Source organism: Lemur catta, chromosome 17, assembly GCF_020740605.2.
Source record: "Lemur catta isolate mLemCat1 chromosome 17, mLemCat1.pri, whole genome shotgun sequence".
Classification (NCBI taxonomy): domain Eukaryota; kingdom Metazoa; phylum Chordata; class Mammalia; order Primates; family Lemuridae; genus Lemur; species Lemur catta.
Window position 1 is genome coordinate 20,098,316 of NC_059144.1, and position 25,265 is coordinate 20,123,580.

Sequence of the window (25,265 nt, forward strand, 5' to 3'; positions counted from 1 at the left end):
TCCTCCCCCGCTGTGGACATCACTCATCAGTCACCTGGGAACTCGGTCTTCACCTCAGAATCCTTCTGGATATTGTCCCAGGGCCCATCTCCAAATATGCAGAGCTGGAGCCTGAATTCAAAACTGTGTGGGCCAGTCAGCAACTGAGATTGCCTTTCCCACCTCTTTTCCTGACCCCTTTCTTTGCAGATTGCTTTTATTTAACTGTCTGCTCCTGTCTCTGAGCTCTTGGTTCCGTTCTCCTGCCTCCGTGCCATCTCCTGATGCTCTCAGCTCCCCAGCATTTTGGAGTTCAGCTCTCTTGGGTGATGTTTTGCTTTGGAGCTTGGCACAGGGCCTAGCATACGTCATGTTGATATTTGAGTGGATAAATGAAAAAGTAAGCTCTCCTGGTGTCTTGGTTACCTATTATTGCATAATAAGCTACTCCAAAACTTACTAGCTTAAAGACAGAATAGTTTTAGTTGCCCATAATTCTGCAGGTCAAGGATTTGGTCAGGGTTCAGCTGGGTGATTCTTCTGCTTCACGTGGTGTCCTGTGGCCTTTCTCATGAGGCTGACAAAAGGTACAGACTTCAGGGGCCCATTCCGAATGGCTGCTTGGACTTCCTTACATCATGGTGATTGGGTTCCAAGAAGGAGCATTTCAAATGGCAAAGGTAGAAGGTGTTAATTTCTTAGGACTCAGTCTCAGAGTTATACAGTGTCACTACTGTCACATTCTACTGGCCAAACAGGCCACTGAGCCAGCCCTAATTTAAGAGGAAGGGAAATAGACTCCACTTCTCCATGGGAGGAGCGGCAAAGAATTTGCAGCCATCTTTAACCTACCAAATCTGGAGAGTTTAGGGTTAGAGCACCTAGTAGGTGCTCAATAACTATTTCTTAACGAATGACTAGATCAATCCCATTTCCAGACTGGCTGGGGCTCCCCCAGTTCATGCCCTGACACCAGATCCCAGATCTCTTCAGCATCCACTTGAACAAACTCAGCCCCAGCTTCTGGCCAGCCGCACGCTGCAGCAGTAGGGTGATGGGTGCATTTTTACCCCCCACCTGGCATATGGGAAACAAGAGGGAGGTAAAGGCCTTAAAATGGGGATCCCACCAAGGGGTATGGGTGGGGGCTTCTTTCAAACAAGCCACACTTGGGGGCAGGGAGCCTGGGCTGCCCCCGGCCCATTTCCTTTTCATGGAGTTGGAGAAAATGCTGATTTTTTTTTTTTTTTTTTTTGGAGCACTGGAGACAGAGAGCAATCTGGGTTGCTATGCAACCAGTGCCTGCGCCCAGCTGATAACACCAGAGGAATTAACTGTCCTTGTCCTGCTCAGGCTCTGGAGGGAGGGGCTGATGCTGCTTCCCAGTGTCTCTGCCTCAGCGCCCCCAACAGCTGAATCTCTGGCCCCCTTATGGGTGGGGAAGCCTGGAGCCAGGTCCCAGCCCCCACACCAGGAGCAGCCAAGGGGGATCCCTGTGCCTCCTGCCAAGGGGACACCCTGTTACCGTGTGAGGAGAGAGCTGCCTGAGGGTCCTTTGGACTCAGGGTGTCTCTGTCCTCTTTGATCTGCTAATGAACTGTGAATTAAACACAAACCTGAACTCGGAGGGCGCCTTTAAGGAGGGGCTGGCCTGGAGTGAGGACAAGATGGACAGAATGAGGCCAGCTCCGGGGGCAACAGAGACGCACAAGCGTAGCCTCTCGGGGCCCAGCCAGCACTGACGACCCGACACCACCCAAGGTCCAGGGAGAAGCAGGCCAGGAGAAGGAGGGTGTCCTGGCGGGAAGGGGAGCCACGTGCAGGGCTGGCAGGACCGAGGCATCCTAGGAAGGCCAAGGACACTCATATCCTGTGTCTGGAAAGTTGAGGACATCCTGTCTGGGGACTCAGGGAATGAGTGGATGAGACCCAGGGAGACATATTCAGTGTTCCTCCCCCCATTAGACTGGGACTCTTTAAGGGCAAGGAACATGTAACATATGGGTTTCAGAGTATCTGGGTTCAAATTCAACCACTCATAGCTCTGCGACCTTAGGCCAGTCACTTCACCTTTCTGAACATCAGTCTTCTCAGCCACAAAATGGGAATAATAATATCTACTCTGCAGACTTGTCATGAGGATGAAAGAGATCACGTATTAGGTTGAAGCATAATAAACTGCCATCCTGTGGGTGAAAACTGGTCAAGTAACAGCTCTTTCATTTGGTCCAATCTATTAGGAAGTGTCAAGCACCGAGCACAGTTTCCGGCACATAAGATGCACTCGACCAATAGAAGCAGCTATTGATGTCTTGGGTTGTGCTAGCTGGTGGCTCAGGGTGCGAGTTCAGTGAATGAATGAATGAAAACAATGAGGATCAGGGCTGAGCAGGGGCTGAGTTGCAGGTGGCTGCTCCCAAGGCCCAGAAGATGCTGACAGGAGCTGGGGGAAACTGGGCCAGGAGACAGCCACCCAGTGAAAGACCCCGGGAAGCTGAGTTCACAGCCCCTGCCTGTCTGCTCTGGGCCCTGAAGAAGCACACTCTGGCCCCTCTCCTTCCTCTGCATTTATTTCTCTTTCTTGCCCCATTTACTGAGCAAAAAGTCTTGTTTTCAGGTTACCATAGTTACCATTTCCTTGCCCACTTACACTGTCGCACTGTGCCAGGCTCCAAGCTAAGCACTTTGCAGGCATTAACTCATTTACTCCTAACAACAACCTAACTTGAATCCCATGTTTAACCCTTTGATGTAAGGTTTATAACATTGCATTTTATGGAGGCATAGTTTACATACAATAAAATGCCCTCATTTTCAGTGTACGATTCAAATCCAGTGAGTTTTGACAGATGTATACCTCTATGTAACCACCACCGCGATCACGATATAACATTTTTGTCACCCCCAGGAAGTTCCTTTGGAGCCCTGTGCAGTCAGTTCTCCCATGGGTCCTCCCCATGCCCCCCTCAGCCCCAGGTAAACACAGATGTGCTTTCAGTCATCGTAGATTCATTCTGGCGTTTCTAGCGTTGCAACATAAATGGAATCACACAGTGTATACATTTTGCATCTGGTTTCTCTCCCTAATCATTGGCTTTTTTCTCTTTAATTGCAGCTATTGGCTGCAATTGGTCTGTTCTTTTTAATTGCTGAGTAGTCATTATGGACTGAATTTTGTCATTCTCCCCAACCACCCCCACCCCAGATTTGGAGGTTGAAGCCCTAACCGTCAAGGTGACTGTATTTGGAGATAGGGCCTTTAGGGAGTAGGGAGGTAATTAGGTGAAATGAGGTCATAAGAGTGGAGCCCTGGTCGGTGGGACTGGTGTCCTCGTAAGAAGAGACACCTGGAGCACATGTACACAGAGAAAAAGCCATGTGAAGACACATCTGCCAGCCAAGGTGAGAGACCTCAGGAGAAACCAGACCTGCTGGCACCTTGACCTTGGACTTCCAGCCTCCCCAGCCAGAAGTACGTTTCTGTTACGTAGGTTACCCAGTCTATGGTGTTTCGTCATGGCAGCCCAAGCTGGCGGATACAGTGGTATTCCACCGAGTGCGCACGGTTTGTCCACCCGTTGGAGGTAGCGGTTTTGCAGATGAGGACACTGAGAATCAGAGATGCCCAGCAGCTTGCCTAGGGTCGCACAGATCAGCTAAGTACTCAGCCCGGCCCGTGGGCCTGTGCTCCACCCGGATGGAGCAGAAAGAGCACAAAAGGGGTAGGGAACTCGCTCGACAGCCAGTGGGGCTGGGGCTGGTGCTATGGGAGTCCCCCTTGCCCTAGTGGGAGCCCAGGGGCCTGCCTGGTGGGAGGAGATAGGGAAAGGGGAGGTGTCTGGGAGGGTCCTAGGAAGCCCCTTGTCTTTGCTTTCAGACACTGTGACTCACTGACATACACCACAGCCCAGCTGGAGGAGTGGCCAGTGCCCCACAGGCTGAGGGGCCAGAGAGCAGGTCCAGTGACTGTCCTGTGGAAGATCCTGCTGAGGGCTCAGCGGAGGTTGCACAGGACCGGCCCTTGCCCCCTTGAGCCTTGGCCTACCCGTTGGCAAAATGGGGATGAGAATTACCTTTGCCGACCTCACAGAGGCGGGACGAAAGAAAAGGGTGAAAGGAATAGAGAGCCCCATCCTGCCACACCAACGATGTTGGCAGGCGACAGTGATCACCCCATTGTGCAGATGAGAAACCTGAGGCTCAGGGAAGAGAAGGGACACGGGTCTGGGCCAGCCCACCACGAAGCACCCCTGCTGCGTCTCGTGTGGGCTCCGAGAAAGGCTCCTGGGCCCTTGGCGTATGGGACAGAGATCCCGTGGTCGACACCTGCCTCCAGTCCAGGCGGTGGCTCCTGGAGGCCGGGGTTGTGTCCCGTTTTGTTCATCTTCGTATCATCCGGGGGGGATTCCTGGCACACGTAGGTACCCAACTAATATTTGTGAAATGAATGAATGAATGAACAATAACCATGCTTTTCCAAGAGGAATATGAGTAGCCTAGAAGGTACCACAGTGCCAGAAGCCACAGGTGCCCCTTCTTGGAATGTCCATTTTATTCAAAAAGTATAGAGGAAATAACATAAAACAGTTAACATGGGCTTTATAAAATTTTTTTGTGTGTGGCAAAATATATAGTGTTAACAGTACGGTGGTTCCTTAAAAAATTAATCATAGAATAACCATATGGCTCAGCAATTCCACTTTGGGGTATATATCCAAAAGAATTGAAAGCAGGGACTCCAATTCCTGGGCTCAAGTGATCCTCCTGCCTCAGCCTCCCAAGTAGCTGGGACTACAGGCTTCCACCATTGTGGGAGTTAGTGTTTAATGGGCATAGAGTTTCTGTTTGGGAAAATGAAAAAGTTTTGGCGATGGATGGTGGTGATGGTTGGACAACAATGTGAATGGACTTAATGTTACCGCTGAACTGCACACTCGGAAATGGTTAAAATAACATAAAACTCATCATTGTAACCATTTTCGAGTGTGCAGTTCAGCGGTGACATTAAGTGCATTCACACTGTTGTGCAAAACATCATTTTAAAATTAAAAAAATATATATGGCTACGTTATTAAATAGGATGCAAAAAATTCACATGAGTGTTTAAGATGAAATAATGAGATTTCAAAAAGGAACAACTGCGTGGCCTTGGAAGCTCCCAGGGGCAGCTGGTTCTGTCTGGTTCACGGCTGTGTCCCCAGGGCTGGTCACAGGGCCGTGGACAGAGAAGACCCTGAGAACTGTTTTTTGTGCGGATGAATGAATGATGGAATGATTGAATGAGCGAATGGGCTGGGTTCACGCTTGCTCCAAGCTCACCTTCACTTTCCTCTTCCCTTAAGGGCACTTTGATGGGAAAATGTCAAGGAATTCTGCCCTGTAGTGCTCCTGGCTCAAGGTCATTCCCTGAGGCCAGGCCTTCTAGAAGCAGTGGTTCAGCCCCTGGGGGTCGGCACAGGCCTGGGTGATGTTCCAGGTCTTTCCTTCCCTCTCTGGGCTCTGGGTTCCCTTCCACAAGGAATCCCGCTATGTCTTCGTCCTTAAGGAGACCAATGCCCCACCCTGCCCCAGGCCCGAACCCCAGGACTCAAACATCAGTGCCTGCTGGTCTCTGTGAAGGAAGCGAGGAGTAGGCTGAATGACACAGTGGGATGGGAAGCTTTTGTGTATACAAAGGTAACTTAATTTAATTTAATTATTCATTCATCCATTTATTTATTAAGACACAAGTTCTGATGATATCATCCAGGCCAGAGTGCAGTTGCACAATCATAGCTCAATGCAAACTTGAAGTCCTGGTGTTTGGAATTTTTATAATAAAATGTTTGAAGACATATTCTGAATATCTTTCCATACCATCACTTTTTTAGTTGTTTTATCACGTTTAATGGCTATCCATAAGTCCAACATACAGGAGAACCATACTTTTCTGAACGAATCTCCTATTTTTGGATATTTACATTGCTTTCCACTTTTCACTATTAAAACAGCATTATATTATGCTTATGATAATGATAAACATCCTATTATAATTTCCCGGGTTTCAAAACAATCTTTTGAATCATTGTTTTCAAAGCCTACACAGGATTCCAGCTATTTAGCCAGTCTCCCTATGTTTGGACATTAAATTGTTTCACAGTTTCTCACGTTAATCATATTAGTCATGACGAGTTAGGAAGCTATTTGGCCTGGACCCCAAGGTCCTAGATCTTTGAGCAGCATCTATAAGCAAGGTCACCTTGGAGATATAGGCCCTGAGGACAAGCCAGGCCAAAGTCAAGTTTTATAATCCGGGGAGGCTTTGGTCCCAACATCCTCTGTGGAAACTCAGACCTACCTCCCAACTCTGGTCTAAGTCTACTTCGGCTAAGGGGGGTCTCTTTACTCTGGGCTCAGGGTCCTGTGGACATAACTCTTCCTGGGGATGGAGCACAAAGGGGATGGCAGCCTGAACCTCCCCTCAAGGTTAAAGTGTGCAGCCAACAATAAACAATGCTGAAAGAATTAGTGTCATGGTATGGCCTTTCCACAATTAGGGATTATTTCCTTAGACTAGAAATTCAACTCAACGGAGGTGAAGAATCTGAACATGAAATTCTCACAGAAATGATAAGAGGGGACGTGTTCTGTAAGGGGACTTTCCCATAACCCACCTAATCTGCCAGCCTTGTGCTTCATCTTCTTCACCCAGCATGTCTTGAGTGTGCACACTCATGGTTGCCAGGCGGAGCCGGGAGAGGAATGCAGAGCAAACCAGGGCTGGTCCCCAGAGCACCCAGGCCAAGAGGAAATGTGGGGCATCCACATCTGTGAAATAGGTGGGACCCAAACTGCCGCCCGGGACTGAAAGGGAGGAAACTTGAAAATCTCTCCACACAGCGCCTGGCCCAGAGCCGGCCCCGGGAGGCTGCAGCCATCGCTCTTGGCTTCTTCACTTTCAACTCTCATAAGAGGCAAAAGAGGGTCCAAGTCAGGTGGCCGTAGGGTGCGGGGTTCTGTGAGAGGAGAAGCCGGACAGAGTTGTGGAGTGTTTTTCTTTCCCATATAGAAGAAAACTCTCACTGCGGGAGGAGAGCGGGGCCTTGGCTAATCAGGATTTCTCTGCACTTCCCCATCCCCCGACTCAAGAGCCCGGTTTAACATCAGCTGCCGCCCCCACTCCCCTCCGTCTCCTGTACCTCGTGCCCCCACCCGTGACTCACGCTCCTCAGACCCATCAAGCCCCGATTGTTCTCGGGCCTCCTCTGCCCAAAGCTCTTGATGGATTTGGTAATTGGCGTAATTACGGTAATTTTACCTTAAAGACAGGCAGCTGCAGATTCCCTATTGGGGAGCCCCCTTCCCGGGCCTCCTGCCAGCCAGTGTTCAGGAACAATGACAAGTGGCTCCCAGTCCCCTCCCCCAAAATGCACAGTGATTGGGGTGGGGGTGGGGAGTTCTCGATAGAAGGCATCTCCCACCCTCTGGGCGGCCAGGAAAGGGGCCAGGGGACAGGAGAATGGGTTTGCCAGGAACCATTTTCCTTTCCACTACCCCAGCCTTGGAAAAACCAAGCAAGGGGACCCCCACACCCCACAAGTAAGTCAGGGGATCAAGTCCCTTACGGATCCCTAAAAGCTCTAATTGCACATGTCCTGTGGGCTCCAGCGTGAGGGGCAGACAGGAATGAAGGAAGCTTGGATGCGGTGGCAGAGAGTGGCCTGGCCACAGCCAGGTACCAGGCAGCACCCCCACCCCAACCAGAGGCTGGGCTTCCCTGCCCCCAGCGGCAGCCCGAGGAATATTTGCCCTCCTTCCCGAGCCCTGCGATGCAAGACAGCCAGTGCTGCTAGGACTTGGGGGACTGAGGTGTCTTCTGATTTCGGGTTAGAAAGCTTCTCAGAGAGGGAGAACTCCAACAGGGCCTTGAGGAAGGGCTGGGCGTGGTGGCAGAACACCTGTCTTCCCAGCTACTCGGGAGGCTGAGGCAGGAGGATCGCTTGAGCCCAGGAGTTTGAGGTTGCAGTGAGCTGTGATGATGCCACTGCACTCTAGCCCAGGCGAGAGGGAGACTCTGTCCGGGTGTGGCGGGGGAAGGCATGAAGACTGTATAAGTCCCCCTTGGAGTGCCTGGGGCAGACCAGCAGAGCAGTCTCGCAGCAAGGGGATTTGGGGCCTTATTTAGGGAGCCGAGGCAAACCTGGCACCATCTCAGAATTTTCCAGTGGGGTGGCTCAGTGGAGTTAAACCTCTCCAGGCTTCCCAGACCTCTTAGGATCCATTTGCAGGCCCTGCTCAATCCACCCCTGCCCGTTCACCCTCCGAACCCAAGCCACAAGAGCTGTTCAGAGTCCCTGCTCAGGGCCTAACACACCTGTTTCTTCTGCCTGGAATGCCTCCCCCCCTCAGCTGCTCACCTTCAAGTCTCAGCTTCAATATCGCTCCCCCAGGAGCCTTCTGGGCAACTCCAGACCCGTTCCCGTGCCCTGCCCTGGGTGTTTGCGGCTCCCTGACCTTCTCCTACATCACATATCCCACAACTGTAATCACAGAGCAATCTGCGTGATGACTTATTTCTTCTTCCACTCGACTGTAAACTCCAAAAGGCAGGTCTGTGTTGTATTGTGTTGATTCAATGTTCCCAGTGCCTGGCTCTCAATAGACATTTTTGTTGATTGCATGTTGGAAGTTTTCAACAGGCAGACATCAGGTGGGAGTGCCTTCTAAGAAGAGGGGCCGGCAAAGCAAAGGCTCTGAGGCAGGATAGGACAGAGTTAAGCCCAGGGGACATTGGGGCCAAAGTGGGGAGCAGAAGGGACAACAGGTGAGTGTGGAGTGGCTGGAAGGGGCTTGCTCTGCTCGTTGGGAGCAAGGGCTGGCGGCCCCTGCCAGTGATGAGGGGCATTGCTAGGTGTCTCCTGGAGACACTGTGCCTTGCAGCCAAGGGATGCTTGAGTTGGGGACCTGGGGCCTGGGAGAAGAGCTGAGGGAGCAAAGATCAAATGAGGGAGGTGACACCTAGGTTAGCCTCATAGATTTGCAGGAATTACTGAGCCTGGAACTCTGGTTAGTTGAATTCCTGAATAAGTGAGGTCACACTGTCCCCCCAATCCAAATCCCTCAGGCTTGTGACTTCAGTGTGCCCCACAAGTTCCGAGGACCTGGGGCTTCCCTCAACATGCACAGGCTGGACATGCAGGGGAATTACCACCCTTAAGGCAGCCTCAGGCAGTAAGGACAAGAGTTGGCTTCTCAACACTGCAGCCTCCTCCGCCCTCAGGGGTGACCCACTCTGAGAGGTGCCCGTGCTGCCTCGCTGAGCTCCTCGAGGGACTCGGCTCCAGCTGCCCGCGGAAGTCGCTGGCGTGATGGTGCACTGCTTATGGGCACCGTCCCTTCCCTGCCTCCTGTCCCCACTCCCTGGCTGCTGTTTCCTCCACTTCCCAAACAAACTCTGTTCACTGGAGTCCCTTTCTCAGGGCCTGCTTCTGGGGACCACACTGAGACAGTGTCCAAACCAGGGGACACCCGCGTGGCAGTCCAGGACTGGCCCAGGGACGTTCTGAGGGAACATCCAGGACCTGGGCTCCACTCCCACCTGGGCCACCACGGACAGGGCACCCCTCCCCCGTGGGACCCACACACTCTCATCTTACCGCCTTTTGCCCACCTTTGTTCCGGCCACTGGTCAGACTGGTGCTCCCTGTGTCCTGGGGCTGCCTTGAGTTGCTGGGGGCAGGCTACTTCCGGCACAAGAAGGCATGACCAGTGTGGCATGGGAGCGTCACTGAATGCCCGGGGAGGGCTGGGCCCCGTCTCCTGCAGCCCCGGGGCAGTGAGGGCAGTCATGGCTGCGGAATCTGTCTGAGGGGTCCTGCTTCTCACCTCGCTCCAGAAGGTAGCATCTCTCCACCTGTGCCCACCTCCTGCAGGAGCCCAGGAATGGCCCGGGGCCTCCTGGGATTGGGCCCCAAAGGCCCCACCCACCCTCTGCTCAGCCAATCACTGCCCCCACGGCAGGTGGGTGGGTGTGAAGGGAGGAGTCTGGGGTGGGGTGGGGTGGGGTGTGTAGGCAGTGCTGAACCCCTGGAGGCCAGATGCATCCTTTAACCCAGGCTGCCCGAAAACCTCTGTGACCTGCGCACAATGAAAGTGACATGGGCTTTGGCAGAGATCTTTCTGTCCCTCCATCTGCAGAACTCTTCTCCCAGCTCTTCCCGTGATTGGCCCCTTCTCGTTTTGGTGTCAGTCCAAGTGTCGCCTCCTCAGAGAGGTCACATCTGCCCCACCCACATCCCCTGCGCCCATCATTCCTGTCCATGCTGACGGCTTTCTCTTGATGGCCAGCATGTGGGACTCTCTGCCCAGGGTCTTCCTCTGGCACAGGAGGGTTCCCAGCCTGCCTGCAGGGGGACAGGCTAGGAATGCAGGTGGGGGGGTGCACACCCCTGGGAGTAGCCTTCATTCAACCAGTTCCTGGTGGAAGTCGGCAGATAATACTCTATCTTCCTTTCTCCTTGGTTGTCACGTGTGGGAGGTGTAGCCTACACTTTCCCGGGGAGATTCCCGCAGCACGGAGCCCCAGCTGTGCACAGCTGTAACTGCCCATCACCACACCTTCCTTGGATCCTCCCTCCCCCCATCCCTTTCCATCCTCCACCAGACCTTCCTGGGATCACCTCCCAAGTAAGCTACTTGCCTCCGGTTCTTGGCTCAGGGTCTACTTCGGGGGGCATCCAATCTAAGACCCTTCTCTGACCACTCCAAAGAAAGCTCCACCCACATTCCCCACACCCTCTCTCCTCTCTGTTTTATTTTCTCAGCAGAATTTTATCACAGTGTGAAATCTTTCTAAGTTAGTGGCTCTCTCACTCACTAGGTAGTCTGTGAGCTCCATGGGGGGCTGGGACTGCCCCTGTTTTATTCCTTACTCTGGCCTCGGCCCAGCCAGGTGCAGGCACACAGTAGGCATTTGATGTAATTGTTGAGTGACTGTAGACGCCCTTTTCCCTTTCATCTTCACCATCCTCTTTGGTGATTTAGAAACAGCAGCCTGAATCTCTAGGAGTGTGCAGAGGTTGGACAAGTTAGCTGCAGCCCCAGGGAGGTGGATTGGGGCCCAGTGCCTGCCGTCCCACCCACTGTGGCCACCAGTAACTGCTGCCCCTCCCAGGGAAGCACTTACCTGAATGCTGAGTGAGAGACCACCGCTATTGAGGGGGTCATTTCTGCCCCTTGTCCAAGAAAACGCCCCCATCTGAAGACATCTTTACAAATCCCACCCTCCTTCCTCTTAGAAGCTGGGGGCAGCAAGGAGCTTGCATTAGTTTTTTAAGGCTGCCATAACAAATGCCACAGATTAGGTGGCTTAAAAAACAGAAGTTATTTTTTTCAGTTCTGGAGGCTGGACGTCCAAGATCAAGGTGTCAGAAAATTCGGTTCTGGTGAGGGTTCTCTTCCTGGCTCACAGATGGCTGCCTCCACATTGTGTCCTCTCATGGCCTGTCCTCTGTGCTCATGTAGAAAGAGGGCTCTGGTGTCTCTTCCTCTTGTCATAAGGACACCAGTCTACCGGATTAGGACCCTATACATTTAACCTTTTTTTTTTTTTTTTTTTTTTTTTTGAGAAAGAGTCTCACTCTGTCACCCAGGCTAGAGTGCCATGGCATCAGCCTCGCTCACAGCAACCTCAAACTCCTGGGATCAAGAAATCCTTCTGTCTCAGCCTCCAGAGTAGCTGGGACTACAGGCACGTGCCACCATGCCCAGCTAATTTTTTCTATATATTTTTAGCTGTCCAGATCATTTCTTTCTATTTCTAGTAGAGACGGGATCTCGCTCTTTCTCAGGCTGGTCTCGAACTCCTGACCTCGAGTGATCCTCCCACCTCGGCCTCCCAGAGTGCTAGGATTACAGGCGTGAGCCACCTCACCTGGCCCTCATTTAACCTTAATTACCTCCTTAAAGGCCCTATCTCCTAATGTAGTAATCTTTGGGGTTAGGGCTTCAGCATATGAATTGGGGGGGCACAATTTAGTCCACAACAGATCTCCCTAGGAATAACATGATCCAAGCCCACGCTGGCCCCGGACTGCAAAGAGCCCAGAGGAGCTGGGCACCCGCTATGAACTGTGCTAGCCCGGCGGTGGGGCTGGTGCAGGATCATCAATCATGACGATGCCACAGGGTGGAAGAAGATGAGCCTCAGATAGCACCGAAGATGAATGGGGAAACTGACATGTGATTAAAGTGGGATCCTCCACTCTGCGTGCAAAGTTAGCATAGCCGGCCCAGGCTCCTGGCACCCACGGAGGCGCCTGCCCCTCCTCCTGCCAGGGGACAGGGTTCGCCCTCCAACCACGTGGCGTCCTGTCATCCCTGCCCTGTGCATGTGCAGGTGAGGGCAACGGGACCAGGGCAGGTGCTGGGAACTGTGGGGAGGTAATATCATTAGTTACCATTTCTGACTGCCTGGCTCTTGTAAATAATTAATAATAACGAGAGAGCTGGCTGAGCACTTGCTATAGGAATTTCGGATGCATTCTCTCATTTTCATATTTCAAACCAGGGAGGTCAGAGTTAAGTCAGGTGGTGAGGGCAGCAGCTTCTGGAGCAAACAGACAAAGAAACAGAGAAAGATTCGTTTATTTGCCCAACCAGCTTTTATTGACCACCTACTGGTACCATCACATCCACAAAGGTGAGAAAACCTCACCTGGTTTCCAGACTAGGTTTCTTGGGGCTACATCCCAGTCAGGGACACAGACGATAAAAACGAATTCAATATGATAATTTCAGATAGTGACAAACACTACGAAGAAAACTGACTAAGATGATGAAAGAGAGAGTGGGAGAGGAAGCAACTTCAGAGGGGGCGGTCAGACAAGGCCTCTCAAAGGAAGGGACTTCTGAGCTGAGACCCAAAGGCAAAAGGAGCTGGCCATGGGAACAGCCGGGGACAGAGTGTTCTAGGCAGAGAGAACAGCAAGTGCGAAAGCCCAAAGCAGGGATGAACTTGGGATGTCTGAGGAATCGGAAGGAGGCTCGTGTGGCTGGCTTTGCAGAATGAGGAGGAGTGTGGGTGAGGTGGTGTCAGAGACGTTAGGGCTTCACAGGCCAGGGTAGAGAGTTGGGATGTTTGTTTAATGGGATCCCTCTGGAAGATTTTCAGTAGCAGGGCTTTCAATAGGATTGAATTTGTATTTTAAAAGGCCCACAGTGGCTGCTGTATGGAGGATAGATTGGAAGGCAAGAAGGGAGAGCAGTTAAAAGGCATCGAAGCTATTGAGCCTTTGCACCATCATCATCCTCACCATCATCACCACCACCACAACCGTCACCATCATCATCATCACTACCACTAACACCATCATCATCACTATCCTCATCAATTACCACCACCATCATCATCACATCACCATCCCATTGTCATCAATACTATCACCATCATCATCGTTATCACCACCATCATCATCATCACCATCACCACCATCATCACCATCATCACCACCACCACAACCATCACCATCACCATCATCACTACGGCCAACATCATCATCATACTATCCTCCTCATCAATCACCACCACCACCATCATCATCACCATCACCATCATCATCTCCCAGGTGAAACAGGCTACAAATGCCCACCTGTAGCCCTTCAGCACTTGCGTTTCAGTGGCCAGTGGCCAGCTTCTAATCGACAGCAGCTGTATTTCTTTACTTGAGGACTTTCTCTGGCTACTAGAGCCTCTATGCCGGTGCTCAGGCAGGCTGGCAGTGCCAGGGCACCAGCACCCACACTCCCCAGGAGCGGCCCTCAACCAATGACTCACAGGAGTTGAATAAACATCCCAACTCCCTTGTGTTTTCCAGAACTCTATTTGCACTCACATCTTGGCCTCAGGTTCTGCCTCTCGGGGAACCCAAACCTAAGACACTGGATCGTTGTGAAGATTAAATTTGTAAAGCTCTTGGCATGTATTCAATGCACAATAAATTCATTGTTGGATGAACCAATAAATGAGGCTTCCCCTGCCCTGAGGAGACAGACCCAGGGCAGGGCAGAGATCTGGGACCATAGATGACAGGGATGGTCTGGAGGATCCCAGAGAGGCTGTCCCTGCAGGGCCCCCACCCTGCAGCAGCTGCTGTGGGCACTCCATCCCTCCCTGTTCCAAGTCCTCTTCCTGGCCACTGTGGTGGTTGCAGGTTCAAGGCATGGCCAGACCGCACCGGCCAGAACAAGACACTCCATCACCAAGCTCTGTGTCAACTCCCTGGAAGGACAACATCCAGTAAGCGCTGGACTGGGGAGGGAAAAAAAAAAAACTTAAACAAAGTAAAGGTAACATTTAACCTGTGCCTTTAATGTTTAAACAATTTAAATACTATACTACAAAATGACAAGACAGTACAAACCAACATTTAAAATGTGAGCATGTGAAGGGAATTTTTCTTCTGCCCAGTTCTTCCAGGGCTGTCCATGGCTACAGCATCTGCTTCCCTTCTCCGAGGCCTGACCCCCTCATCCTTGAAGGACTCAGAGTGGGCAAGGGGCTTGCCCAAGGTCACAGAGCTCTCCTGGACTCATCTCTGATGCTGTTGCCAACACACATTGTAGGGCCACTTTCAAAGCATTTTTTCCTGGGAAAAACCCCAATTGCCTCTTGATAGAGGTGCTGCATTTTTTCATTCCCTTTGGGTTTAGAAATCATGGACAAAACCCCACGGAGATCCAAGTGCACCGAGTGGTGTTGTCACGCAGCAAAGCTAGTGTGGGAGCTGACCTGCCTGAGGGCTGGGGCGTGGACGGGAGGGACGGCTTTGTCTGCGTGGCTATGAAGCGGGGAGACAGCCCCAGCCCTGAGTCCTTTTCCAGATCTGAGTGGCACCTCAGAGAAGGATGACTTGGAGGAAGACCCAGACTTTTGCCTTCAAAAGTTTTGCTCCCATGCTGGGCACACAGTCACAGAGCCGGTAGTGGCGAGGGTGACACATCCAGGGCTGCTCCTTAGAGACCCGGGGCTTAGGTGGGGCTCTGTTTAATGACCCACTCGCCGTGGGGGTTGGCGCGGTACAGATCTAGGAGGTAGGCATCTGGGTCCAGGCGATGCTCACCTGCGGGAAGAAGGGGCGGAGGAGTGGAGGGGGTGGTGGTGGAGGATGCTGTTGCCCTGCCCAGAGCCCCTCTCTGGGCAACGCACCGTCCCCTGCCCAGCTGCGTGAGCTGTGGCTGCTCTGCAAAATTGACCTTTGCGGGTGAAAGACCTTCCTAGGGAAGGTATGCCCGCCTCCCCCAGGCAGCCCACAGCCAATGACTGATGCAGAGGTACCAAAGCCCAGCCTCCTTGCCTCGAAATGAAACGACTCTGATGCAATTTATGCTCCAGCGCCCCCTTGTGGATCAGGCCAAGCTCCAGGATGAGAAGCACCCTCTCAATGCATCTGCTACCCTGAAGCCTCGTCTCAGCCTCTGCTTCACAGCCAGCGGCTCTCCAAGTGTGGCCTGGGGACCAGCAGCATCAGCATCACCTGGGACCTTGTTAGAAATGCTCATTCTCTGGCCCCACTCAGGGCTGTGTTTCTGATGCATTGCTGAAGTTTGGGGGTCACTACTCTGGAGAATGCAACAGCTGCCCATCCTTGGTCCCCACAAAGCCAGGGGCCTCTAAGAGCTGGAGATGTGTTGGCAGAATCCCTTAAGGACTCTGTGGCCCATGGGCCTGGGGTGAGGGCCACCTCGGCTAGGTGTCCGAGAGGCATCAGTTTCACTGGTGGCACTGGCCACCTTCACACTAAACATAAAGCCTGAGGCCAGCTCCAGGCGAAACTCCAAGCTGCAGGACGGATTTCAAAGGTGTGCCCAGGATGACCTTTGACCTCATAGCAGAGCTCCACTTGGTTTCACTGGAGACAAAAGCCTGAGAAGGACTCTGGCCTCCCCCAGAGGGGCCCAATGAGCCTTCAAAGTCAAAGAACTCCCAGGGACCTGGGCTCTGGGCCCATTTCCCAAGAAGGACTTACTTATATTTCCTCCAACTTCATAGAGGAGGATGTTGGCTGACTCCATGGACCTGTGGCTGCAAGACAGAGAGAAAGAAACTGCTGGCCTCTTCTTCTGGAGGCAGCAAGGTCAACAACTGTGTGTGACCCCCCGGCCTGGAAAGGGCAGTCCTCAAGCTTTTTGGTCCCAGGTGAGAGAGGAGGCACAAGGGCCCTCTCGGCAGAGCTGGAGCCAACCAGGGAGTCCAGCACCCAGGGGCCGGGAAGAGGCAGCGCCCACCCCACAGCCCCTTCCTACTGGGCATGAGAATGGAGGCTGTGGGGGCCGTGGGATGAAGGGTGACAGACGGGGACAGGAGCCTGCTGTGAGAGGCAGATTCTGAGTCAAGATGGATTAGGGATATTGTATGATTACATATGATAATTATAATTATCATACAAGTGTTATATAATTATTGTATAATAATTACAGGTATCGTGAGTTCAATTCCAGGATCTGCCTCCAACCTGCCATGTGGCCCCAGGCATGCCCCTTCTCCTCTCTGGGCCTTAGCTTTTCTGGACCAGACACTTGCTAAGGACCTTCTTGTGCCAACTCCAAGAAGGAAGCTCCCAAGGGCTCAGGCTGGTTCTTGCATCCTGGGAATGGCAGCTGCACATGTCAGTCCCCAACCCTCCAGCCTCTTTTCAGCTCTTTGCCCAAGCTCTGTTCTTTGCTGCCTCAGGACCTTTGCTCATGCCGTTTTCTGTGCCTGGAAGCCTCACCTCACTCCCCAGACTACACCAGGCACCTTGTTTTACATTCACGTTGTTCCTTGTATTGCTTATAAAACCTAGCAGTTTGTACCTTGATATTTATTTCATGACTATTGATCTATGTCCCTCTCTTCCACAGGGCTGTGAGCTTGTGAGACCAGGACCTCTGTCTCCTCCTCATGGCTATTCTAGCATTGCACACTGGCCATTCATTAAACACCTACTGAAATGAATGAATGAAGAAGTGGTGGTCATTATCATTATTTGGAGCCAAGAAGCTCTTGAAGGCTGGAGAACCTGCCTGACCATCCCAGAAAGGGAAGGGCCAAAGGCCAGGCCCAGGGCTCTGAGGTGCTGTCCCCTCCCTGTGCCCTGTCCTTGCTCCCTGCCTCCAGGGGCTGCCCCTCACCGTGGGAGGAGGCTGTCAGGGTCCTCACTGCCCTCTTGACCCTTTGAACCAAGGCTGCTGCGCTCTGTGAACTGCCTCAGGACGTGGGCCACTCTGGTGCTGGGGGTCAGAGGCACCTTCAGCGCGTCATTGGTAGGCCAGGCCACCTGGATCTTCGCCACCTTGAGAGTCTGCGGAGAAAGAGAGGCCCACACTCACAGGGACCGCGTGCACGGCTGGAATTCAGACAGGTGCATAAACACGCACACATGCACACTGACAGAAAAGACCACGCTAACAAAATCACAGGATGCACACGTGCACATATGCACCAGATGCCCCGTGTGTGCATACACAAACACAGGCATTGAAACACACCTGCAGACGTGAACCCAGGCGGGCACGCAGCGCACCTGCACACGCACGCAGGCAGGTTTATATAAAGACCCGCCGCACACACATGGAGGGGCAGTGCAGACCGCACGCTGGGCACGTTCTCTGCTCTGGGCTTTGGTGACGAACGTGTTCAGGACTCTCCCCAGGAACACTCAGTATCTTGGAAGGGGCTTCCCTGCTTCTCCCCGCTGCCAGCCCCAACCACCCTGCACCCCACAGAGCGACCCCACTTTCCCAACCCTCGGCCAGGCGCACAGGGGGCTGCCTAAAAATGGGGCTGGGGAGAAGGCTCCCAGGAGAAGCGCCCTGGCCACCGCGGCTCCCCTTCCCCAGCGCGTCCCTCCGCACCGAGTCCCGCCTCCTCGCTCGCTGCGGCGGCGCCCGGGCGCCCCCCGGTGGCCCCACTCGGCCGTTCCCGGCAGCCGGGCTGCGCCCCCCTCCCTTTCTCCGTCCGCCGGCCGTGGGGCACTCACCGCCTCCGGGCCGTCCCCCGTCTTGTCCCTGTCTGCGTGGATCCTCCGCAGCCAGGTCTTGAGGCCCCCATCGCAGAGCTGGGGGCGCCGGCTGCTGCTGTCGTTCAGCTTTCGCACCTGGGCCACCAAGAAAGAGGCGACCTGGCCAGAAAGAATCAAGTCTTCGCAGGGGCTGCTGCGGGGCGAGGCAGAGCCCCTCCAGGGTCACCGAGGCCTCGTCCCTGCCCCAGCATCCCGCACAGGGCTTGCAAACACCTGTCTGTTGAACTTGGGACTGAAGCACGAGTTTGGTGGGAGGAGGGGGCACTGAGCCCCTAAAGAGGCCCCTGGAGTCGCAGCCCCTGAGAATAGAGCCCACACTGAGGCTTGGTGACAGGTCTCGATGCAGTATGGAGGGTCTTGCATTTGCTAAGGACGGCTGCTCATCGGCACACTCAAGCAAGGTGTCCCCCAAAACACACCTGGAGTGGGCTCCTGCTCTGAGAACCCCCAGACAGTCCACACTGGGGGGGGGTCCCTTCAGAGACCTCCAGATCAACCCACGCCTCTGTCCAATCCCAACCCAGCGGTCACAGTCAGAGAATCCAGGCTCCAGGGACCCTGACGACAACACACGCTTCCCGGGGTCTGACAGAACCGGGGTGGATTCTGGCCCCTCTCTTTGCTGTGTGTGCAGCCTGACTGAGATGCTACGTATTGAGGAGCGCCAGGGGCGTGGGCGGGGGGTTCTCCCATTTCACTTTATCTACATCTATGTTGTCTGAAGCTTTTATAACAGGAAGGGATTTAGGAGTTTCTGGAATTTTAAAAATTCCTTCCAATAAAAAGATATTATGTAATCCAATGTGTTTGGGTAGTGACATCATCTCGGAGGGCTGAGCGCAGAGAAGAAAGGAACTATGGGGTGTCCGGGCTTATGGGGAGGGGCAGGGGCTTTCAAAAGAGCTGACTCTTGAACTAGGTCTTGAAGAACGAGCAGAGGGTTCCAGGCTTCTGCCCAGTGAAAAAGAAAGTGAAGGCAACTCCCGGTAGAGTGAACCGCATAGGCAAGGACTCAGGGGTGTGAAGTACAAGTGAGTTTGGAGAGCCAGCTGGGTGGGGTTGGGGAGACACTGGGAACAGTCAGAGGGGGCTTCACTTGCTGGTTTCCAGAGTAAGAAATCTAACCTAATGGCTTTATGGATAGAGAGAAGGGTAGGCGGAGGGTGGTGGGTGGAGGGATGAACAGGTGGGTGAGTGGGTAGGTGGGCCGATGGATGGGAGACTCATTGGAAGGATGAATGGGCAGCTGGAGGGAAAGAGGCTACAGACCGAGTGAGGAAGTGGCCTGATTGGCAGTGGCAGATGTCGCTGCTTTGCATTCATGGGCATCTGGAGTGCCGGAGGGGTCTCCTCAGTGCTGCTGCCCCACCCTTGGCCTTCAGCACACCTGCATGCTGACTCCACAGAGCTGTCTCCCTGCTCTTGCCTCTCCCCTTGCCGTTGCCTGTTTTGCAGGGCAAAGCCCATGGTGGGGGCGGAGGGCCGGGGGTTCTTAGGCAGGTCCTGTGTTCCTGAGCCTCAGGGGCGGGGCTTTCTCAGCATCACCAACGCTGTGTGGAATTCTCTGTGGGAGCTCAGGGGACACCCGCAACCTGGCCTAGACCAGATGGCCACAAATCGACAGGCGTGGCAGTGGAGACAGAAGGCGTAGACCCCTCTTTTCTGACACTAAGGCAGGGGAGGGAGGAAACACTGGCCTGTGCATAGAGACCAACAAAGGTCCTGGAGGAGATCCATGAGGGATTGGAAAGGATGGTGCCCACAGTCCTGGAGGGCAAGGGCAGCAGGCAGCGGCTCCCAGAGCAGGGCCAGGGCCCATCCATGCTGCCCGGTGGCCAACCCCTCCCCCGTCCCCCGGGGCCGGCAGCACTCACCGTCCACAGCAGGTCCTGGTAGTGCACCATCAGCTGCACCACCTCCGCCGCCCCCTCTGCCAGGCGCTTCTCCTGGCCCTTGGGCAGCTTGGGCGACCGCCCTTGGTGCAGGAAGAGATTAGGGGCCATCACCGTGGAAACATTCCACAGGGTCATCTTGTTGTGCTGTTCCCGGGCCACCACCTTCCTGAGGAATTCCAGGAGTGCCTAGGGAAGGGCGCAGCCTCTCTCAAATCCTAGCACACCCCTGGTGGCTCCCACCTTCCCCAGAACATCCTGACGCATGACGTGGGGACACTAGGAAGGAGCAGGGGCTGGGAGGGCAGGAAAGGGGGTTTCAGTTCCACTTTGCCAGCGGCCCACTCTGTGACCTCTCCGTGTCTCAGTCTCCTGCTCTGCAAAATGTGACCAAAACTCTTTCCCTTCCCTGCTCCCTTGGAGGTTAACGAGACATCTGGGTCTGAATTCAACTTCCAGGTAGAAAAGAGCCACAGGCCTTTTCCTGGGGAGCCCCAGGACAGCTTCTTCTTTCTGGAGTCTGGCTCTGCCCAAAATGCACCTGACAGAATAGGGAAGCAGGGCCACTGGGGAGAAAGGAGGAGGATGGTAGTGGCTGCCATTTACTAAGGATTCTTTTGTCCCTGGCCCTTTAGTTGGTAGTACCTTGCATGCATTTATCGTCTCCTTTAATCCTCACAACTCTACAAGGTAGGCTTTATTATTGTACCCATTTTATAGAGCAGGAAGCTGGCTTGGAGAATGTGCCAAGGGCTACATAGCCAGTAAGGATGAATGGATGGAAGGAGGGAGGGAGGGATGGAAGAAAGAAAAGAAGAAATATGAATGGATGGATGGATGGGTGAGGGTGGATGAATGGAGGAAAGAAGAAAGATGGATGAAGAAGAGATGAAGAAAGGCAGAATGGACGGAAGAAAGGGGTGGAGGGAAGGAGGGAGGGAGGGAAGGAGAGAGGAAGGAAGGAAAGGGACATATTGAGCATCTGCAAAGTACCACATCTACTCCACGATCTCTCATGTGTTAGCTCTTATAATTTCCAAAACAATCAGACAAGAGGCTATTATTATCCTCAGTTTACTAAAAAGGAAACAGAAATTCAAAGAGGAAGACACTGGGCCCCCTCCCAGGCTCACCCTAGATGCACATCTTGAGTCTGACCCAAGCACAGTCAGGAGGTCACAGGGAGCTAAGCCAAGGCTGCTCCCCAGCCCTCAGCCCTGAGCACACACTCCCATATGTCACAGAGGAGATTCCCTAAGGGATTCCTTCCCAAACTGGTTTCTCAAAGAACACCAGTGCCATGCAGTGCTTTCCACAGCAAAAGACGTCCATGATCAACTGAGTTTGGAAAGTGCTCTAATTCCACTTGGAGATTCACAAAGCCCTGGCATATCAAAGGCTCTGAGAAGTCCTGCAGGAAAATTATCCTTTGTTTCATTAACTTCGTGTTTACTCATCTTATTTGGACACAGAGCCCTTCACCCATAACACCTGCCAGCACCACGTAGAACTGAGGTTCTGCAGTGCCCACTCTGGCTGGGACCACCCCCTTTCAGGACTCATCTGCTTTTTTTAGGAAAAAGTCCCAGGAAAAGTCTGCATGGGTCATCACTGCCCCCCAGCACCTGGCATGGTTGTTGAATGGACAAATGAATGAATAAGCACATTTGAAGCCATTGGTGTGTTTGCAGGCTGAGATGACAAAGCGTAGGCCACTCGGGTCACTTTACCTTCAAGGCATTCCTGTTGGGTTCCGGGAGGAGGAGGATGAGCAAGTGGAGGGCCTGCAGACGCTGCTTTAGGTCCGGGATGTCTGCGGGAGGGAGGAGGCCTCAGTCTCCAGGGGAGGCCCAGGGAGTATCCCTCCCTTGGTCTGGCCTCTTCTTGGGGAGATTCCAGAGCTGGAGAGCCCAGGGACAGCCAGGAACCCTTTCTCATAAAGGGTGGAACTGTTTCCTGGTCTAATGTCAGCTCAGAGGCTCACTCACCATACTCTGTGAATAAAAAGTAAATGCACACACATACGCACACACACGCCTAGATACACAGTCTGAGGGGAAATGGATGGCTCAACTGTCCTGGACAGAAGGTTTAATGAAACCCTTTGTGTCATGGAGGATGAGAAGGAAAAGCTGCCCCGAACCTGGGTCAGGATCCCAGGGAGAAGAGAGGGTGGCAGTTATAGAACTCAAAGAGAGAGTTCATCAGAGCCAGACCAGACCCAGCAGCCGAGGGCTAGCTGGAAGCTGGGGAATCGCTGCATGGGGGACAGAGAGGCTGAGCGCCCAGCACTTCGTCCCTAGGATCGTGTGGCATTCATTCATTCATTCATTCATTCACTCACTTCTCCACAAAATCTATCAAGTACCTATTAGGTGTCACGCTCCAGTCCAGGAACCTGGGACACAGTAGAGAAAGAAGGAAGCAAACAGGATTACAGATTCATGGGGCTTATGTTTCAGGGGAGGGACAGACAATAACCAAGCAAAGAAATAACTAAATATCTCCAGACACGGATTCCTCTTACGGAGAAAATAAAACAGTAATGACAGACATCAGTCCGTCATTACACAGGCTGGGCAGCGCGGGGGCAGGTAGGGCCAGGGAAGGCCTCTCCAAGGTGCTGACGCTGGGCTGACATTTGAGCAGCAAGAAGCCGCCAAATTGGGGGGTTCTAGCGAGAAACAAGAGCAAGGCAGAGGCCCCGACCAGGAAAGGGAAGAGGAACACCAACGCAGGCCAACCTGGTGGACGTGGGGAGGGGGGACAGGAGGAGATGGGTCAGAGAAAGGCCCCGTGAGGAGACCTTATTACAAGAGTGTTGTGGAAGGTGTGAAGCAGCACAAGGACATGGAACACGATCTGGTTTATGGGGTTTTCTTTTCTTTTCTTTTTTCGGAGACTACATCTTGCTCTGTCACCCAGGCTGAAGAAGTGCAGTGGCATCATCATAGCTCATTGCAGCCTTGAACTCTGAGGCTCAAGTGATCCTCCTGCCTCAGCCTCCTGAGTACCTAGGACTACAGACATGCACCACCATGACTGGTTAATATTGAAATTTTATTTTTAGAGACAGTATCTTGCTATGTTGCTCAGGCTGATCTCAAACTCCTGGCCTCAGGCGATCCTCCCACTTTAGCCCCCCAAAGTGCTGGGACTACAAGTGCACACCACCACACCCAGCCTGATTTACGTTTTAAACTAGGTTGTGAGACGCAAACGCCAGAGAGGACCTCTCAGGTCCCTGCCCCTGGCTTAGGGGTAGAAATCAGACTGCCTGAGCCCTGAAGCTTTTTAGAGAATCCAGAGGAGGATGAGGGGGAGAGAGAGAGTGAGAGACAGAGAGAGAGAGAAATCCTCGAGGTCGCAAGTGGGATCTCAGGCAGGTTGCTTTATTCTTTTGAGAAAAATAGAAGTGATTGTGTTTGCATGCTGTGAATTGTGAAGAAGTTCAGACAGGAACATACACATGCAGGATATAGACAGAGAGGGGACCGGCACAGTGGCTCATGCCTAAAATCCCAGCACCTTGGGAGGCCGAGGAGGGAAGATCAATTGAGGTCAGGAGTTGGAGACCAGCCTGAGCAACATAGCAGGACCCTGTGTCTACAAAAAATAGAAAAATTAGCTGTGTGTGGTGGCGGGCACTTGTAGTCCCAGCTACTCAGGAGATTGAGGCAGGAGGATCATTTGATCCCAGGAGTTTGAGGTTGCTGTGAGCTATGATCATGCCACTGCACTCTAGCCCAGGCAACAGAGCGAGACCCTGTCTCAAAACAAAAAACATAGAGAGGGCTCTGTGTATTACATGCTGATCTACAGACGTGCTCATAGACGGACATGAACCACACGTGTGTCCACAGATACACAGTTAGATGAACCTCATAAGCTCAATTCTATGGATGTCAAGAAGCAAAGAAACCACTATACAATTTATACACGTAACAGAATTCAACTTGTGTGCCTTAAATCTGTTAAAATAACAATAAAAAAAGAAGTGAAGGAAACTAGTGCACTGGTCCATGCAAGGACTAATAGGGACCGTGGCCTCCTCTTCTCCCCGTCACATCACACACATATGTGCACTTGTGCATGCGCTCATAACACACACATGACATACGTGCACATGCATATGCACACTCATTGGGCACACATGCTCACACATGCTTCTTCCAGCATCAGCTCGAGGTCACAGGAACAGGCATTCCTGGGAACAGGGAGTCCTGCCTTCACACCACTTCCCCTTTGCAACCAAGGCCAGCGACATCAAACTGTCCTTCTCTCACAGCGAAGGGCTCGGGGCACACTCACTGGGCACCACCGCGAAGGCCGGGAGGTACTCGGCGGTGAGCAGAGGCGCTGGCAGCTTCCGGATGAACCTTTTGAGCAAATCGGATGCATCGTTGTGATGAACCTCATCCCAGCTAAAAAGGCCAGTGTAGAAGTCTCTCTCCAGCCTTTGTTCCAGCCCCTACAGGAAGGAGGGGTGTGAATATGCAGTTGGCACAATGTTCCAGTAGAAGTTGCTCTACCACTTCTCTGAGCCTGTTTCCTCCTCCGCAAAGCGGGGACTGCAATAGCACCTCCCTTGTGGGGCAGATGTGAGGATTAAATGGCCTCGTACATGTGAGTCACCCAGCACAGGGGCCCACTCAATAGATATTATCAGTCTGACTCCAGGGTCCACGCTCTCAGACACCATACAAACGTGCCACGGAATCCCACGACCCACCAGAGACCAAGGACAGAACGCTAAGAAGCCAGGAACTGGATTCTCTCCCGGCTTAACACACACATGGGGAACTGCAAGGTGCAGCGAGGGTGAAGTGGGGGAAGCCAAACCATTACCTTGACCCTGGCCTGGGATCCAGGCACCCTGAGGATGCCTTCTGTGTCTAGCCCTCTCTTTTCCAAACAGGACAGCAGCTATCAGAGAACAAAACCAATCTTTAAACCAGCAGGCGCTGAAAAGTGGGCTTCAAACTGATGTGTTTATCTCCCATGAAAACCAGGAAGAGGAGAGTACCAGCGGCAAGGTTGCCCCCAAATAGTAATCCTTTTCTTAACCACTTCCACAAGCCAGACAATCTGAGAGCTTCATATACATTTTTCTCATTTAATCATTAATCAGAGGGGGATAGTGTTATTATAATCCCATTTTACAGAAGTTGTTGAAAGAGAGGCTCATGGAAGTTCAAAAACCCACCCCAGGTGTTGGAGCTAGCAGGTGCCAGAGCCAGAATTTGGACCCGGGTCTGCCTGATTCCAAAGCCCACACTCTCATCCCTATGCTGGACATCTCCCCAAAATGGAGCCCAGAGCCGGCCTCTGAAGGGTTAAATAAGCCCAAGCAGGG

At 52.9% G+C, this 25,265-nt stretch overlaps 1 protein-coding gene across 1 annotated transcript in view; it reads right to left on the reverse strand.

The window, feature by feature from the left end:
- Positions 1–14,315: 14,315 nt before the first annotated feature.
- ARHGAP40 (Rho GTPase activating protein 40) overlaps positions 14,316–25,265 on the reverse strand; it is a 35,940-nt gene continuing 24,990 nt past the window's right edge. The window contains exons 8-15 of the mRNA XM_045528585.1: positions 24,758–24,835; positions 24,221–24,380; positions 21,640–21,722; positions 19,892–20,098; positions 17,976–18,116; positions 17,128–17,297; positions 15,984–16,039; positions 14,316–15,077 (exon numbers count right to left, since the gene is read on the reverse strand). Coding sequence (XP_045384541.1) covers positions 14,986–15,077; positions 15,984–16,039; positions 17,128–17,297; positions 17,976–18,116; positions 19,892–20,098; positions 21,640–21,722; positions 24,221–24,380; positions 24,758–24,835 — 987 coding nt within the window. The 3' untranslated portion in view covers positions 14,316–14,985. The remainder of the gene's footprint in view (positions 15,078–15,983; positions 16,040–17,127; positions 17,298–17,975; positions 18,117–19,891; positions 20,099–21,639; positions 21,723–24,220; positions 24,381–24,757; positions 24,836–25,265) is intronic.